The following is a 19658-nucleotide window of genomic DNA, read 5'->3' as shown; positions in this document are numbered from 1 at the left end:
TAACTAAGAAGAGTTTTTTTTTTTTTTTTTAAGGTAAATCAGACTTTTTTGGTTAAGTTTTCAAAAAGTTTTAATAACAATTTAAACCACTTTCATCCAATAGTAAACTGATTTATTTAGCAACAGAATCCTTGAGAAGGGATAGACATTTATGTAAAAATCACTTTTAGAATTCAAGCAAATGATAACCACGTCTGGGCTCTCTTTGTTGAAGAAAGAATGGAGGGAAGAAACTACAAGTATGAAGTATTACATATATATATATATATATACATACTGATAAATGTAATGTTTCAGGTGGTTTTAAACTTCTTAAAATTTTTTCTTTTTCATTCTTTTTCAAAGTGAACTCTGGGGTAATGGATTTTGGTGAGGGTCAGATATGAAAATGAATGAGATATTAAAACAAAATATCAATTCAAAATATCATTTTTACACTGAAACCCAGGTTTAGGCTATTTTTCACTTTTACTTAAACTTTGAAATAACATTTCATCTTCATGGTAAAAAAAAAAAAAAGTTTAAGCAAAAAATTTCGTTGATGTGAAAGGGTGAGAAACAAAGGCTTGGAGAAGCTTTGAGAAATGGGGGTAGGAGGAGGAAGTGGGTGACCAACAGACCAATTAGTGACAAGTAAAAGGATTTTCTTGCTGAAGTGAGGGCCAGTAAAGTTAGTCAACCAACTTCTAGTTGGAATCAGTCAACTCAGTTGTTTGACTTCTAATTCTGGAGGAGGTAGATGGCAATTTCTATCAATCTTTAGCACAAGTGAGGAACAGAGGCAGATGGTAGAAATAATCCAAGGGTGAGGTTTGGCAAGGAATAAGCAACAATGAGATTTGATGGTATAAAAAGGAGTAAAATAGAAGTAAAAGATTGAGAAAGTTCTGTGGACTCATGGAGGCAAGCTGCATAATATAGTAGGAAGAGCACTGGCCCTCAAGTCAGAGACCTGAGCTCAAATGCCAAGATATTACCTCCATTGAAACATGGCAAGTCACTCCTCCTCTGACAGAGTCTTTTTCCTTATCTGTCATGAGGGGTAAGACTAGAAAGTCTCCAGGGTTCCTTCCATATCTACAGCTACAATTCTAAACTTGGAGGTTACCCATGGAGGGCATCATCATAAATTCCTGTGATGATGAGAGCAAAAATAGACTTAAGAGGGTTAAGGCACATGGAGAGATGGAACAATGGAAGAAATCTGCATGACCTTCTTTTGGATACAGAACTTAAAAGCCTCTAATCTAACCGGACTCATTTCAACTGCAATGGACAATCATAAAAGAGATTATTAATCTCTTTCCATCAGCTTTAAAAACAAACACATGGACAAAAACAAAAATTCTTTAAAACTCCTGGATTCTTAAAAGAAACCCTCATTTAACACCTGAGATTTAGGGGCACATATAGTATAGGCGAACCTCTAAGTTCAGGCCCTAGCTAGTTTATCACCAACAAGATAAAATTCCCCATCCCTCAATTTTATTCATAAAATGAGGAGATTGGGAATAATTATTCTAACAATCCTGCCAACTCAGACATGATGATTCTATCTAATGTTTTGAAATCCTCGGAGAAAAGAATAAGCATGTCAACATAATGATTCTGTAAGCAGGGAGGGGGGAGATTGCCCATAATAAATGCCTATCTAATTCAACCTTATTTCCCATAACTTTAGATAAGAAAATGGTACTCAGTTTGCCAGGAATCACACAGCTACTGTGTATATGAAATTGGAAGTTAAATCTGGGTCCTCCCAATTCCAAATCATTCCCTTTCCCTACATACCCCATATATCCCTACTGCTAAACAAAAGTAAAATAATTCAAATCTTAATTTGATCATTATCTTATCTTAATCCATAACACAGTTAAAAATTAGGCATCAAAGTCCATAGGTTAAAGTTCTGGAGCTGAAGTCAGGAAACTTGTATTTGCATTTCTATCTGTGTACCTGGGACAAAGCCTATTTCCATTTTTTCCCTCTGTAGTTTCAGTCTAGCATAGTGGTAAGCACTTAAAAAAAAAAAAACAAAAAAACAAAAAAACTGATTAAACACAGGATAAGATTTAAGATAAAAGGGATTTTAAAGATTACCTTGCTCAACCCTCTCATTTTACATATTAAAAAGCTGCAGCCCCATGTAATAACAATCACAAACCACTCAGAGATATATAAAAATGCAAACAAAATAAATTAAGGTAAGATTGGAGGAGGAAAGTCGAGGGAAAGAACCTCTAGGTTAAATCCTTGGATTAAGTCCTTGTAAAAAAACAGTTAAGTTCAAGAAAGGGGAAATTCATTAAAAAGTTAAAACTACTTAGGATTTACTGTTAGAAATCCTAAGGATTGAGTTGTCAGCTGACTTTGCTAATGTTATTTCTTCAATTTTTTTTTTGTTTCAAAGAAAGGTTCACTAAGAGAGGAAGAATATATTTGGAAAATAAGATGTTTAAAAAAAAAAAAAAAAAGGAGTACTGAGCCAAATGAAAAAGTGACTATAAGAGAATAATAATTCTACACTGGGAATGCTAATTCACATTTGTAGTACTTTAAGATTTATAAAAGCTTTTTTCCCTACCCATACTATAACACATTTAGAACATGTGTAATCATCACCATTTTCTTGGTAAGGAAAAAGGGGTTATCTAATCCGTCCCTGTTTTGTTATTGTTTTTTATTAAATAGTTTATTAAAGGTCCTGGGACATAGTAGGCATTTAATAAATGCTTATTGACTAAAATATAAACTTAGAATGGCACTTAAAGCCCTTTATAAATCTTGTTGCATCATTCCCTTTTCCTGCCATGTTGTATATACTAGCCTTCCCAAAACTTACCTACAAAAATACATGTTTTTGTCGACTTTTTACCAAAACTAACAGCGATATTTTGCCTTATTTATACAAATGTGTTGATAATTTTATCCCAAATATCATTTATCATGGGCAGGAACCACTGTTAAGTGATATATTGGACAACAACATAAATTAATTTTCCTTACAGTTCAATGATCTTTTCACTGCTTTGTATAATAGGGCCTTAAGTAATGGAAGTTTTTTTTAGTTTTTATAATTTATATACCTTTAAGTATTTTCACATTCAACTTAAATCTTAGGAAATTAACAAACTTACCATTGCCGTATGGAAATGCCCGAGCAGAACGACTATCATATCCAGAAGAATGTCCACTATTAGGGGGAAAATATTTTATTAATACAAAGACAATCATATTAAATTTTTAGTTTCACTAGCTTAGATTTAAAGGCAAAATATAAGGAAAACTTGAGAGACAACAGAATTTAAACATCAAATAGTTACTGGAAGTATATAACGAACAATTTACTGCTACAAATTTATTTTTTAAATCTTCAAATACTAGCTAATCTTATTAAAAACAGACAGCTCAATATTAAAATATACAAACACACAACACTATTTTTTAAGAATATAGTTGGCTCCATTGGATCAAAGAGCAGCTTAACTGACTTTTTAAATGAGAAGATTTAGAACTGAATGGGATGTTAGAAGTCAGTCCTTTAGTCCAACCACCTTATTTTCCAGATAAGAAAATGGAAACATAGAGGGCAAGTGATTTATCCAAGATCATACACTTTCTAAGTGTTACGGCTGGATTTGAACCTGGGCCTTTCCATATTCCAAATCTATCATACTATCTATAGATCCAATACACACTAAGATGTCTACTAAGAAGGGATATATATCATAAGTAGGAAAATATCTCTTTCAACAAATTAAAAAATGCTTGTTTACACATTTATGATTGAAATTTCTACAATGCTTTCTTCCCAGGCTTTATATTTTACTCTACATTTTCCATATGCCACATTCTTTTCTTAGATATGTATTTTGTATAGAGAAGTTGCCATTTAAGGGCAAAAAAATCCTTTAGCATATCATACCACACTAGTATATCTATCAGCACAAGCATGAAAGGAGTTAAGTATTCAGAGTTAAATGCTGAGTACTTGAAAATAAAGGTCTAATAATTAAAAGCTAGCACTAACCTCTTCTCGCTCCCCCCCCCTACTATTCCTAACCTACAAGTGACAATAATGTGTGTGTGTGTGTGTGTATAATAAACAATAATGTGTGTGTGTGTGTGTGTGTGTGTGTGTGTGTGTAATAAATAAGATTTTATACCGATTTGAAAATTGGCAGCTGAGGAACAGATTAATGACAACTATGCCCTGGAAATTTAATTTATCCAACAGACATTAAAGCAAAACCTTTCTTTTTCTTTTTTTTTTTTTTAAGTGAAGTCAACTAAAAGGTTCTTAATTAGTAATAGGTAAAGTATGGAAATATATCTAATTCACTACAATCCAGAGATAAAATTTTTGTTTAACAAGAGCTAAACAAGTTGGTTGATTAATACAATTTTACCACAGGATATAGAGCTGTTTCTTATTTTTGGATTCCTTGGCATACAACTGCCATATTGTTGTAGAAAACTATAACCAGGATCCACTCAACCCAGTTATGCACTATGATACTTTATTTTTAGAACTTTTCCAAACTGAGACTACTTAATTCCTTCCGAGAGAATTTCTCATAATGTAGTTCCTGATTTAGGGAATAGTTTGGAGACTCATTTCTTAAAAGAATCAATAGACAGGTAAGGATAGAAATAGCAACATCTCTATTTATGCTTGCTTTTCCTTGGTAAGTCTCTCTTTTTATAAGGTAAAGGATTTTAATTATAAACTATGTCAAGTGCCATTTTCTTGGTTCACTCCCTGCTAATACATCTTCTACATTTCTATGAGGCATAGATAAACAATAATACTGTTAAATCAAGAATTGGGAAAACCATAATGATATATTCATCAAATTCAACAAGTAATCATCACACATTATGTTTTAATAATATCTCTTGTGGGTTTTTGTTCTTTTCAGTAATTTTGGTGTGTGACTAAGTCTAGTTCTTTCAAGTAAATATATAAAACTTATTAAATATTACTAAATATATTAGCAAATTAATATTTTACATAAGATAAAATCTTTAAAAACCAATTTCTAAGCTATAAAAAGGCTTTCTTAAAAATCCCAACCTGCCAACTGTCATTAACCATCAACCAGTAGTTTATAAAATCCATTCTACTTTACCTTTCTATTGTTGGTATAAGAGATGGAGGAGGAGCTCCTGGGGGAGGAGGAAAACCTGTATTCAATCATAAAATAAAAGAATTAATTAATAGGGTGTCAACATAGTGTGTAAGGAGTTAAAATCAAGTTATTAAATATTATTCCATTTTTCTGGAAACAAATATTCTTCTATTGTCTGTACTGGACAGCAAAAGAATCCCTAAATTAAAAAAAAAAAAAAAATGGCACCTCTAACATTTTATAAAGTAATCTTGTTTGCTAATTGGGACTCAGGAGACCCGGTCTTATTTTCAGCACCACACATAGCCCATTTTATTAAGTCTGACAAAATCAATTTCAATGCCTTACCTTTTCCATATATAAAACATAAAATAACCTATTTTACACCAGACATCTATTATTGTTCTGATACTTTAGATGAAACATATATGAAAAGATATATTTACCACTTTAAAAAATAATCTGAGATATGTCAGAATTTACTTTGTAAGTCTTAGTTTATAAATATATTACAGCAAAGATCTAAAGCACTTAAGGCTGACAGCATAATCCGAAGAAACTAATTTATTTTAAAAAGAAAAAAGCAAAGCACTTAGTGTAGCTTTTAATTTAGTTTAGAAAGAAATTTGCACCATTATGTACTCCCTCATAGAATAGCTTTATTCTTAGTTATTTACAGTACCTAAATGATATACTTAAAAAAAAAAAAAAAAATCACAGGACTAAAAGGGCCTTGAGTATTCAACTAGTTTAAATTTCCGGTTTCTGACAGAGCTGTATTATCCCATTCCAAAAAAAAGAAAACTTTTAAAAGACTTAGTTAAAAAAAAAAAAGAAAGAAAAAAAAGAGGTTCTTTAATCTTCTGTGGCAACCCATCCCAATTTTACCAAACTCAGTTAAGAAATGTTATATATTAAATTCCTTATGTTAGTTTTAGACCACTTCCTCTTAGACTATTCTTAATGGAGTCAGGGTACAGGTAGTTAGTTATTCTCACTCTAATTACCCTTCATATATGTGAAGATTATTATTAAGCTCTCCTTACCCTTCTGTTACAGGTTAAGAGATCTCAGTTCTTTTACCCTTTCTTTGAAGGACTAATCTAAACATTTTTGTGGCTCTCCAATTTTTCTCAAGTCACCATGCCATTTTTTGCTTTAGCTTACAGTTTGAGGATCCGTTATTAATGTATCAAGGGTCTGCAAAATGCTGAATATAATGAAATTACTTCATTATTTTTATTTCTATATGCTTTGATACTTTGATACATTTAAAAACTACCATGACACACCAATGATTTATGTATTCCTTGTCATCCACTATGATAAATTTTTACCATACTCATACATAGCCAGTCATTCTCTATTCATAAGCCGGTGTAATATTTGGCACTTACTCTTACTAAACTTCATTCTCAGCCTGTTATTGATTCTCCCATTTAGCAAGGTCAATTTGAAATTTAGTTCCATCCTTCAAAGTACTAGTTATCCTCCCATATGTTCCACTCCTCTTGAGTTTTATATAAACTTAATAAACATGCTCACTGCTCCCATTATCAAGGCCGCTGACGAAAATTTTTTTTTTTTTTTTTAAAAGAAAAAAACCACCAACAACTCTGGGTCAAGGACCAAACCCTGTAGATCATACTCTTCCAACACTGATCAACTGATAGTCACTGTGAATACAACTATCCAACCAGTTGAGTACTCATCTAATAGTTGTGTGGTTGAGACCATATTATCCCAGTATATAGATGAATACACCAGTGGGATAAAAATAAGAATCTATACTCAGGTCAAGATAAGATTACATCTGTTTCTTTAGGTTTACCAAGCCAGTCACTTTGTTACAGAAGAAAACTGTCAGTTTGAGAAGACTTGTTCTTAATAGAATCATAGTCTTTATTTCCTTGTAATCTGTTTCTTCAAGGTTTTTATGAATTCGTTTGGTGATGATTTTAACAGATTCCTTTCACCTACAGAATAGTTGTTGCTATATCAATGGATAAAACAAGTGGTAAGAGAAAACTAAAAGTAGTTTTCTGAATCAGGACTGGAATGAAGCAAAGGCAGAGCTGAAAATAGGACCTGAAATCTCAATAGCCTATTCCATATGCTAACCACATCACCACTGTCCCTCCTGTAACTACATGCGTGAAATTTCATGTTTATTAACAATGATGTAGAAAACATGAAAAAAGGTTTTACCTGGAGGTGGTACAGTTATTGGAATACCTAAAAAACAAGTGATGAAATTTAATATAGTAATTGGATTTCATTACCTGGTACGTATTTAATGCCATCACCAAAACAAACTTTGAAATAAAAACCCTTGGCCTCTCATTTTCCTGGCTTCATTCACTCAAAAGAATCATGAGCCATGCTTTTTGATCATTCTCCATCTTGTGTAAAAGTAACAGTACAAGAGAATAACATCCAACTTTCCTCATGAAACCCAATCTAACAACTTGATATTAGTTTTCCCATTTGTTAAAACAGCAAATGAAGATTTAGTAATCATTTAAAAAGCACACTCGTGCACACATATCAAACCCCATGATATAGCCCAACTAAAATATAGGTCCCAAGTGGACCCTTCACACATTTCCACAACAGCTCCATGAATACATTTTGACACTTTAATGATAAGGTAATTGGCTCTTTTTGTAGCCTTAATGAATTACAAAACACAACTTTGAAGATGAGATCTAGCACTCTTTCACAAACTTCAATATACTTTGGGATACTAAACAAGCAATCAGTACAACATTTTATTATAGTTAATGGAAAAAGAATGAAAATACAACATTTTGCTGATGGAAGGAAGGGAAGAGTCTAAAAATATAAACAACGAAGAGCACCTAAGAAAAAGATGCTCAATTTAGTGCCATAAATTTCAGTGAATAATATCCTGGTACATTCCTCACAATTGTATAGAATTTGTTGGTAAACTCTGAAAAGTTGCAGTGTTTCAATAACAACACTTTTAGCCTAAGATGCTCTGATTTTAGGACAAAGAAAATATTATCAATTTATGCCAGCTAAGTGTTGCCAAAACACTAATGACGAAATTTATTTATTTCCATTTACTATGCATTCAAAATGAACTAAATATTCAAGACAATGGTACAAAAAAAGTTAACTGTGTTTCATAAACAACTGTTTTACCTTAAAGAAAAAGATGCTAATAAGAGAAAAAAGAAAATGAAAACAATTTTTGAATCATTAAAAATTTGTATTTAAAGAGGCTATTTGACCAAAATGTTAACATTTCCTAAATCCTAACTGAATGATCCAATTTTGTCTAAAAAAAAAAAAAAAAAATCCAAAAAGTTGCTTAAAATATGCAGTATGAGCACATTCTATACTGTTTCAGTTAGAAACATGTTTATAAAAAATTTTAAATCAAAAATTGATTTTAAAATAGTGATCATAGCATCTATCCCATCTATGCATTTAGAAGATCTTAAAAATGCAAACACAAAGAGAAATTCTAAAAGTTCTAAGATACAACTTTGAAAATATCAGTCCTAAATAAATTCTGTTGAACATAATCACATTTGTTAATGTTAATTCCCATCCATTTATGATTTCTTTTGCTGTTTTCCACATTGCTAAATACAGCAAAAACACCAAGTACACCACAAATAGACTTCCATGGAGACAAAAAAAATAAAAAAATAAAGAAAGGCCATGTGTTATTTTGCTAATCATTGTCACCTAATTTTTCACCACTACAATTCTGTGGGATATTATGGAAAGCAGGCTATCCTTAAATTGAGAAGCTCTTGAGATGAGTTCTGACTCTGCATTGTACATCCTCTGTAACTTTGGGGAAGTTACTCCATCTGGATTTGGATTTCCTCATCTTTGAAAAAGATCCACTGGAATGATCTATAAATTCTCTTCCATCTCTAAGTTCTACGATCCTGCTTAACTTGTCTCATCATGTCATGTAACTGACTTTGTATTTTTTGAAAATTATACAGACAGAACAGAAGGTTCTGGCAGGTCATCAGTTGAACAGGTTTTCCAATAAAGGCCTAGTGATAAATTTATTGCATGTCTACAGAACAAGGAGTAGACTAGCTAAATTTAAAGAGGACCATCAACCCATCCAGATTCTGATAGCATTTATCTAGCAGCTCAAGGTCATAATGCCCTTTCCAAGGAGTTAATGCACGAAGTTTAAGCTTTCCAACCTAGTCCTGTCCTAAAATTGTTCAAGAAGACTCTAAAGGATGTCCGTGTGTTTGTTCTCACCATCTCTCCTAATTATGCTACTTTGTAGAGGGGACTCCTTTCCTAATCAGAGTTTCTTTTGGCCTTACTTCTAACAATCTTGACTATAACTGACCAATTTGACTATACAGTCTTTTTAGACTCTTGAGCTCGCTTCCACCTTTGTGTCCTGCTGTTCTCACCCACACAAACCTCAACTGAATCTTCTTTGCTCCTATTCATGATGCTAAAAGACAACCCAGGAAATCCAACTCTGTTGACTGAGTCTACTAAAATATATTCATCCCAACTGAGTCCTGTCCTTCACTAATCAGTTTTCTAGGGTCCTCTCACAATGGCTATTTCAAACATTCTTTCTTCAAGGTTCCAGAAACCCAACTCCCACCCTTGTCTCATCACAAGCCTGACCTGAGAAAAGAGGCCATCCTCTGAGCCCTCTCTTATATCATGTACTTCAAATTCTCTCAACACCATTTTCCTAAATCACCTTTGCTCTAGGTTAAGAGCTGGCACTTCTTGCCAAGGACACCCCCAATCTCCATTTTTGTTTTTGATTATTCAATGTTTTTTAATTTCCACACAGAGTCGTTTCATTCACTTCCATCTCTCTCCAATAGACAATGTCTCCCTATTTCCCTACTGATTCCTTCCCTGCCTTCTACAAACATATCCAGGCTCCAGAGCCTCTTAAAAAAACAAATCAAAATAAAACACTTTTCACTTGGAATTACCATTACCCTCCCCTCCACCCTTCAGGCTCTACCATAGCTCATCTCCCATTCACAGCCAAAATTCAGAACTGTACTTGTCTCTATACACCCTTCTGCCTGTAAACACCCCCTTCTCCTCCAATTTCTCAACTTCTTGTAAAACTCCCACTCTCTTCTTAAGGTTACCGATAAACTTTGGTAATGACTAAATCTGAAGGGTCTCTTCTCAGTTCTCATCTTTTTTCACTCTATGTACATACACCTTGATACCCCATGCCCATATGCTTTCCTCCCTAAACTTTTCTCAAATGAAAAACTCCAGTTATTTGTTGAATAATTTTCCATGTCCTCTTCTACTACGTAAACCCTTTCAGAAAGAGCTCACAATTCCCACATGTTCAAGTCTCTTTAAAAAAATTTCCCCCAATCTAAATAACCATAGTACTTTTGTCTTGAGCTTAGTCCTTACAATTAAAATTATCACCACTCACCTATTATTGAATCTTAGACATTTCAAATTCAGTGTCTTTCCCTCCAAACCATCTCCCTTACTAAATTTTTGTATATCTGTCAAGCAAGAACATCTTTTTGTTTATACAGATTCAAAACTTGAATTATCTGCCTCTCATTTTGAATTTATTCCCTTTTCTCTATTACTCATAAGATTGCTACTTACCTTACTTCATTACCTTATACCTTTTTTAGACCCTAACCTCCAAACTGATCTCTCTTAAGAGTCTCGCCTCTTTTCATATTCAACCCAGTTGACAAGGACAGATGAGACAGTGTAAATCACTTTCCGAAGAAGTTTCAGTGATTTCTATTGTATCTATATAATTATCCTATTCTGCAGATAAATTCTAGATCACAGATCCAACCCCAGTCCTTCAAAACTCCAGTTTTACTCCACTACATGTTTAATAGGCATTTCCAACTGATGTTCACAGAACAGAAACTTCAAATCTAATATAGCCAAAATGGAATGACTTGTAATTCTCCCTTAAATCACACTCTTCCAAATTTTCCTCTTTCTGTTAAGGTAACCATAGTCTTTCCAGTCACAAAGATTGCTAAACTTGTGGTCCCTTCTTTAATCAGTTTTAAAGATTGGTTGATTCTATCTACAAAATGCATTCTGCATTTGTTTCCTTTTCATACTCACACAGTCACTACATAATTCAAGCCATCACTTCTTGCACGGATTATTCCAATCTCCTTCTAAAATATGGATTTCCATGTTCCAGGCTTCCTTCCCTTCGATTTTCACATTTAGCAATACAACATTCCTAAAACACACCTCACTATCTCACTGCTTAAGAACTTTCAGTAGAGCTCAATAGCTTTAAGGATACAGGACAAAACATAACCTTAGCATTTAAAACCTACTATAAAGATGTTAGGTTTTCTGTCCAACATCCTGCATTGTTTGTTTCTTTCTGTTCCCCTAATTTGAAATGCATAGTTATGTAGGTCTATGATTTTCACAAAATAAATCAGCCAACCAATTTTATTGTAATATTAAACAATAATTTGATTAATGAGAGTATTTTTATGAGTAAGAAAGCACTTTAATCTTTTAGATTTTCAAGTCTTATTACTCATCTCTTCACGTTGTGTATAATTCACATTAGCCAAATTGATATTACTGTTATTCCTCACAGATGACATTGATCTTTCAACTCATTCCTTTACCATGATAGCAATGTATTCTCTTCAACCTTGCCTCTTAGAATCCCTAATTTCTTCAGTGTAATTTATATAATTCATAATTATAATTTGTATATTTATAAAACACATTCCTCCATTGTTTTTGGCTATCAGAGCTCAACTAGTCCTGTTTCCCCTCTTCCACTATCTTTTATTTATTTTGCAAGTACATATGATGTCTCTCCCAAAGAAGGTAAGTTCCTTGAAAGCAGGGACCATTTCATTTTTGTCTTTGTATTTCTGGTACCTAGCATTATCACCTGTCACCTAGTATATAACTAATGAATGGTTAACAGTTGTAATCTGCTTAGTAATATAGGTAACTATAAGAAAAAAAATGATATAAACAGATTCAATAAGAAATTACTTAAGAATTAAGTAAAAGTAATAATCAGTTACCATTTCTATTAATGGTTTTCACTATAAGTAATAACATTCATATCAGAGATATGATAGCAAGAATCACCTGGAAGGGATCTAATGAAACATTTTGGAATACAAGTGAGGACATGAAATAAAAAACAAACTCCTTAGCTTATCATTCAAAGATTCCTTACAAATCTGAATACAAACTACTTGCAAAGATGTTCCATGATTCTTCACATATTCTTTTCTTTAGCTTAATTCTATTATTTTTTATTTTCTCATCTTTTCCTATTCTTTAATACTTTTGCATATTTACTTGCTGCCCCCATGACTCAACAGTCCTTCACATTAAATTGAAAATAGACTTGAAAGACCATTCTTTTCAAATCCCTCACTTTCAGAGAGAAGGAAATTATAGATTAAAAAAAAAAAAAAAAAAGAGAAGGAACTTGCAGTAGGCCACACTGGCCTTCCCTAACCTCACTACAGTTCTTTTCAAGGTAGAGCCTTCTAAGTAAAAATTGGTCATAAGCATCCTACTTGGGAAGTAAAAATATTATAAGATGATTATTTTGACCACTGTTTATAACAGGCAATACCTTTGTCAAGAGTATATAATCAATTAATTCATACAAGGCCAATTTCTCAACAAACTTCAATTAAACTAACAGAAAAGGATGGAAAAAATCTAACATACGGTTGTCTTTCAATCTATCAAAGAGATTTCCTGATTCCATTTAAAATCTTCATTCCTAAACATAATTGTACTTTTCAAGTGATACAAAAGAAAAACCTATACAAGCACAATAAATTAGTAATATTCAAAAGTCATAAAATTGATATAGAAAATAGCAAAAGCTGTCGTGATTACCATGTAAAATTCTTCCAGTAAGGAAAAAAATTCCTGCCTTAGTCTCCTGTGAAATCATTATCTTGATTCTTTAGGTTTTATTACTGAATAGAAGAACTGAATAAAAGGGACATAGTTGGCCTATAATTAGAGAAGACTAATTCTATCTTACCTCTTTTCTTATCTGTATCTCTAGTATCCCTAGTATCTGTATCCATTATTCGGCACTTAAACAAATGTTTATTGCTTATTAACTAGGGTATCTTGTTTCTTTAGAAACCTTTTTACATATTAGGCAAGTAGCAATCAATTTTCTGTGTGTCCTTAAACTCTTAAATGGGGAAGAAAAAAAAAAGTATTCTTTTATACGGACTTGAAGATTCTTAAAATATGACATCCAAATACTGAGAACCCAAATAAAGTCTAAGCTTCCTTCTTGGCTCAGCCTTGCTAGCAAAGGACTCTGAAGAAAATTACCCCAAAACTATATTATCAGCATAGTAAAATTCCATTATTGTACTGAATGAGGTATCTCTATATCTACTTAGCATTATTATAATAAAATCTAAAGAATGAAATTTTAAGTTTAGGTCTAGCACGTGTACTTCAAAATGATGTGAAAATAAGATTTTCTAAGGCTATGCTTCAAAGCTAGAAAGTCTCCTAGTATGGGTTGGATACTATATGCTTGTTATCTGAGAACAAATACAGGCAGATGCCATTAACAGAACACTGGTTACCTTGTGATTAAATTTTTTTTGGGAGGGCACAGAAATTCACAAAAAGTTTACTAAGATATAAAGGAAATAGCCACATCGATGGCATCAACTGTGTCCTAAGTAATAACGAAAAAAACTGAATAGCATGGTTCAGGCAGACAGTAAGCTTAGCTGTTTGTGTTGAAATCATAGTGTAGGAGCAGCTAGTTGGTTCAGTAGATAAAGCACCAGCCCCGAAGTCAGGAGAACCCGAGTTCCAATCTAGTCTCTGACACTTAACACTTCCCAGCTGTGTGGCAAGTCACTTAACTTGAACTGCCTTGGGGGAGATGGGGAAATCATAGTCTAGAAGCTGGTGGTAGAAGAAGAAAGCCTCTTTATACAATGAAGGCTTAATAAATGCTAATGAATCATCTTCTCAATCCCAATATGGTCAAAACGGAGAAGAACTTCTGAAAAACTAGAAGTCATATGATTTATAAACTATATAAACTACATCAAAGTTCCTATTTTGTAAAGATCTAAATTAATCAGAATTTTTAAAGCAATCGAGTATAATTTAAAAAATAAGACAATTAGACACCTGCTTTTCCAATTAACACTGGTAGCTATTGTTTAAATCCTTTACTTAGGTAATTCCCTAAATAATGATAGAATAATTTTATATTAAAGTGGACATCCTTTTTTTCTAAAATTATTTGAGGGATCCTTTCTTAAATTCTGCTATTTTAACATTTCTATGATCTCTCTAGATGATATTTCTTCTATGTAATTATATTATAGGATGGGGTCACTGACAGACAAAAGTATTAAATTCTTGAAATTAAAAGCAATTATGGTCCCAAGAAATGCACTCTGACTAGTTAAAAAAAAAAAAAAGAGAGAAATCAGAGACAGAAAAACTCTAAAGTATTCAAAACCAATGAGATCATAATTTTTTAAATCATAATTTTTAATTGCCAATATATATGCCAATTACAACAAGTAACAAATATAGCCTCCTATAAGCAGTACGTTAAATCTCAAAGACATTAAACTATTTTGTTTGTTTAGGAAGGCACAACAAAGGACAATTTAAGAAAAATATGAAAAAAAGAGAGCCCAACCTCTCAATACTACAATATTATTGGTTTTTTTGAACAAGAGCATGTCCTAAATCATTTTATTAAACAAGACTGAAAACATGTAGTAGCTTGAAAACATATTTTGCACACACATATATATATATATATATAATCTCTTGTTTTAAGAGGTAACTTTGTGAAATGCACAACATTTTCACTGAAGCAAAGAAAACTAAATCAAATTACAGTATCTTAAATAGAAGGTTAGATTAGATTATATTTCTCAGGAAATATCTCTATTTGTAGCAGAACTAGTTGCTATTGTGGTTCAGCTGGTTCAGCTATACAAATCTTCCTAAAAAAATCAATATACTTGCTAATGATTTTTAATATGAACTGCTTTCTTTTCTTTCCAAGACTACATTTTAACAGTCAAGAAAAACTGACCACTCTAAATAACCTAATCTTTTAAAAGTATTAATCCCATAAACACAAATGTGAATTTTATACCTAATATAGTTGGCAGAGACATAAAAAATGGTTTGGTCAAAAACATCAAGCCTCAATAATTAGATCTTTTCCTTGGGAGGGAAATAGTAGAAACTACTCAGAATTCTCAAGTATTTTTTTTCTTTCCTTGCTGTTATATAATCTATTACTATTTGGAAACATTTTTTTCATCATAACATGAAACATTTTAAACTTCAACCTTATTTAAAACCTTAACTGTGTCACATAACTAGTTGATTCTCTCTAACTACATTTTCCTTCTTCTCTTTTATACTCTACTTTAAGACGTGAATCACAAAACAAAACAAAAAGCTGCTAAGGGATTTACTCAAAACCAACTTTGTAACTTGGGGATAACAAGTATTTAACCTAACTTTCTAGAGCTATACAGATCTATATTGCATACAACTACACAATAAAGTAGAATGGTTAAAAAGATGAATCCAAGCTATTGTAAGATCCTCAAAAGAATTTTAATTCTGTTAGAACATTATAAAAATGTTTTTAAAAAGATTTTTCAAGAGATAAAACAAAAAAGGAGTTCTATCAATAAAAGCAATCAATCCATTCTGCAAATGTTAAGTTTAAAGATTAATTTTAAAATTTATTCTAGTATATTGTTGGCCAACTAAATCAAATGATTTTTTCTATAAGAATTATGATACAGTTTGAGGGTCATGCCATCAACTGCAGTGTCATAACCATCAGATGGCTACTTTGACCTCGACACACTGGATTTGGTTTAGGGCTGTGGGTCCCATTTATGCTTGCTTCCTTACTTTACTTCCAGATTCCCATCTTTGCTCATTTCCCTAGACCTACTTTTTCTTTTCCCTTCCCTTCTCAGATAATATTATTATGATTATTGGCTGAGACACACATATAAAAGTTATTGTTGGCCAAGGGGAATAGAGGTTACTTAGTGAGAATATAGTTATCAGAAGGATGGGCATCGTTAGTGTTTGGCCACTAAGAAGCAATGCCTTCTGCCTATATCAAAAAGCCATTCATTGTAGATCTCCAAGAAAGAAGTTACAAACCATAAATTATATTGTTTTTTAAGAACAATCTTTTATGATAGACACTTAATTTAACTAAAAATTGCCTGGCACATGTATTTATAGTCCCAATGACAACAAAAGCAAAACAGGAACATAAAATTAATCCTTGTAATGCAATGCATCACTTTTCTCTTAGCTGTGATATTTGATAAATGCAAGGACTACAGAAAACCTCTAATTTTTTTTTTTAAATGATTCTACTTCAACCTGCAGTTCTACAGGTCTTCTAACTTCTGAAAGACTAGAGAGAACAAAGATTTTAGAATTGAAAAGGACCTTCAAAATCATCTAATCTACTTCATTTTGCATGGGAAGTACCTGGGGCCCAGAGAGATTAAGTAATTTGCCCCAAAATCACAAAAAAAGCCTAAGGCAGAGCTGAGATGTAGATTCACTTCTTCAGATTTACAGATTCAGCCCACTTTCCATGGGAATGTTACCTTCCCCATAACAGACCCCAGAAGACTAGACATATGGGTTCTTTGAGGAAGTGTCAAAAGTTTCACCTGAGTCCCAAAAGTGCACCACAGCACTTTACAAAAAGTATAAAAACAGATGGTTGACTCTCAATTATTTATAAAAAAAAATCTAGTTCAGATACTCTAAAATTATTAACAATCTAATTTTGAACTACATATTGCATTTCTCCATACTATATATTTATACTTAAATATTGTTGTGAAACACTGAGTGGAAATGAAACAACTTATCTTGATAAATAGTGAGTGTGCAGAAGTGGATGGTAAATAGGGAACTTTATGGACCAAATTTTTAAAAATCTATAATACATACTGATAGATAGTTGACTACACAGATACAAAGAGTATGGAATAGGATTAAGTGACTTTCGCGAGTGAGCATCTTCTGTGTATTAACCAGAAGAGAAGGCCGAGTGTTGGCCCCAGAAGATATCTGGAAGCTCCCTTCTGCTTTTGCCCAAAAATGTCACTATTTTAGAGAGACCCTGGGTATTATAAATCCACAGGATGAGCATTTTTCTTACCACATTATCCCCTTTCTTTTACAACCAAACAACAATGAAGAGAAACAAACTGTGGGCTAAGATTTAACATAGGTGCAGTCTATGGCAGGAGTGCCAATGTTGTTTAAACGGTACACATTTTAATCTCACACATAATTTAGGCATTTAAGTAAAGCATGTTCACTATTAAAGATTTTAATGAATATACCTATCATTCTTACTCCTGATTCTTCTAAATTAAGAAAAAAATTATCTTTAAGGCTAATTATGTAAATTATAAAGCTAAATAGACCCAATGCTAATAAAGTAGTTTATGGATGGATCATATATACTATCATATAGCTTCTCTTTGACTTCTTGAATATAATAAAAATTGATGAAATGACAAAGGCATGGTTAAGTAATCTTTATGTAGGTAGTTTCCAATTGATGAATGGACTGTGATCCAAAAGTTCCCTTTAAACTAGTTGTCTGGAAAGAGCATTTTCCTTTGTAAATGCTAATGAAGAGGAATAATATTTCCAGACATTCTGATATAAGGCAAAATTAAAGTTAATTTCTGGCATCCTATCACCCATTTGTGCCTTGCTCCCCAGATCATCAAACCTCTATATTGATATTCCATGTAAGTCTGCTTTAATGTTCAAAGTGACTTATCTCTTCTCCTACATCAATTAAAATATCTATTCTTTAGTGAAAATGTTTTTATCTGAGTATTTCAAGGAAAGCAATCTGAATTAATTTAAAGAATGAATGATTGATTAGATGACTATATCTAATTCACACATTTTAGAGTGATGTTTGAACTGACTCCAAAGAGACTTTAATTATGGAATTTATACTGAATGGAACAATAGTTTAAACACTAAGGAGAATATATTTTGAAGCAAGAAATTTATGATAAACAGTAGGCTGTGTCATGGTCAACCTCTTAAAATGATCCTGCTTTTCATAGTGTGCGCTCACTCATGCTCTCTCTCTATGCTTCTAAGCCACCAGTTTCTTCCAATTGCCCATTCAAAACAAAACAAAACAAAGAAAAAACCTGGCCTCATCCAGCAGAGTTGCACAACTTGTATATTTGTACATGAGTCATTTCTATATGCTGAGTTTTAGGATCCTAGCAGTTGTTATACAAAAGTACAAAGGCAAGTAATGTAAAAAATTAAAAACTCTCTGATAATACTGGGGAAAAAAATCAACTCAACACTTTGAGTAGACATTAGCAGCATCATTTTTCTAATAAGAGCAGCATACAATTACATAAGGATTACTATCTCCCTTACAATGAAAAAAAGAGTTAAGAAAGTAAAACATTTTTGATCCATCTTGTTACTTGTTAGTAGCTTTAATCAGAAGTTTGTTGAGGAGTATGCTAGGAGTAGAAATAAAGTGGCTCAATTATTTACATATTTCAACGATCTGTGTTATTCTTGATGCTACTTGTCATACTCAAGAGTGGAACTGAACCCATTAAAAAATAGAATATCTTTTTGTTGTCCTATTTTTAAAAACTGAATAGGAGTTACAGTAGAATATAGGAAAAGCCTCACAAAGTAAATCAGAACGTATTTCAAAAGAACAAACAAATCCTGATATTTTTCCAGGGTTTCTATAAACAATATGATCTTCTTTTGTCTCACTCAGATTATAAAAATGACTCCTGAAAGGAGTTTAAAAACAACTTTAAAAGTTTATCTTGTTTGTTATATGAGCATTTAATATACACAGGATATTATTTTAGGGAAGAATCACAGCTGAATTTTAGGATTACCATTATTATATACTTTTTCTAATTACATCATTTTGTCTTTTATTATCATATAATGTTGCTCGCTGAAATATAAAAGTGTGTGTGTGTGTGTGTGTGTGTGTGTGTGTGTGTGTGTGTGTGTGTGTGACATGAGGATCAGTATGACACAATGAAGGGAAAGCCAGCCCTGAAGGCAGGAAGTTCTCTATGTAACCAAGTTACTCAACTTCTCAATGGCCCAAGCAACTCTTTAACGGCATAAATTAAGAGTTGAGTTGTTAATCTCCATCTCTGCAGAGAATCTTCACACTATGGGGCTCCCTTAAACCAACTAAGTCACAGAAGTGTTCAAACTTGAAAATCTGCATTATACATACACATGCATATACATCTATAAAATACAACCATACATAAAACACATACATACAAAAGTGTGTGTGTGTATAAGTAAATACAGATAAAAAACTTAGGGCTCCATTAAATCAATTTCACATGTACTACGTGTTGTACCATTGCCAAAAACACTACTGAAATAATGGTACATTTTATATTCTCCCTGGAA

At 32.4% G+C, this 19658-nt stretch overlaps 1 protein-coding gene across 11 annotated transcripts in view; it reads right to left on the bottom strand.

Moving 5' to 3' along the window:
• The window catches only part of FIP1L1 (factor interacting with PAPOLA and CPSF1), a 79422-nt gene that overhangs the window by 22639 nt on the left and 37125 nt on the right, over positions 1-19658 (bottom strand). For 6 of the 11 annotated variants that reach the window (XM_051964291.1, XM_051964289.1, XM_051964281.1 and 3 more), the window contains 2 exons: positions 5133-5187; positions 3138-3193 (listed from right to left, as the gene is read on the bottom strand). In XM_051964291.1, the coding sequence (XP_051820251.1) occupies positions 3138-3193; positions 5133-5187 (111 nt within the window). Of the gene's footprint in view, positions 1-3137; positions 3194-5132; positions 5188-7340; positions 7368-19658 lie in introns of all 11 variants that reach the window. The other 5 variants (XM_051964290.1, XM_051964280.1, XM_051964284.1 and 2 more) reach the window with 1 other exon arrangement.

This window comes from Antechinus flavipes, chromosome 6 (assembly GCF_016432865.1).
Source record: "Antechinus flavipes isolate AdamAnt ecotype Samford, QLD, Australia chromosome 6, AdamAnt_v2, whole genome shotgun sequence".
Taxonomy (NCBI): domain Eukaryota; kingdom Metazoa; phylum Chordata; class Mammalia; order Dasyuromorphia; family Dasyuridae; genus Antechinus; species Antechinus flavipes.
Note: the sequence above shows the minus strand (reverse complement) of the source record. Positions and strands in the feature narration are given on the sequence as shown.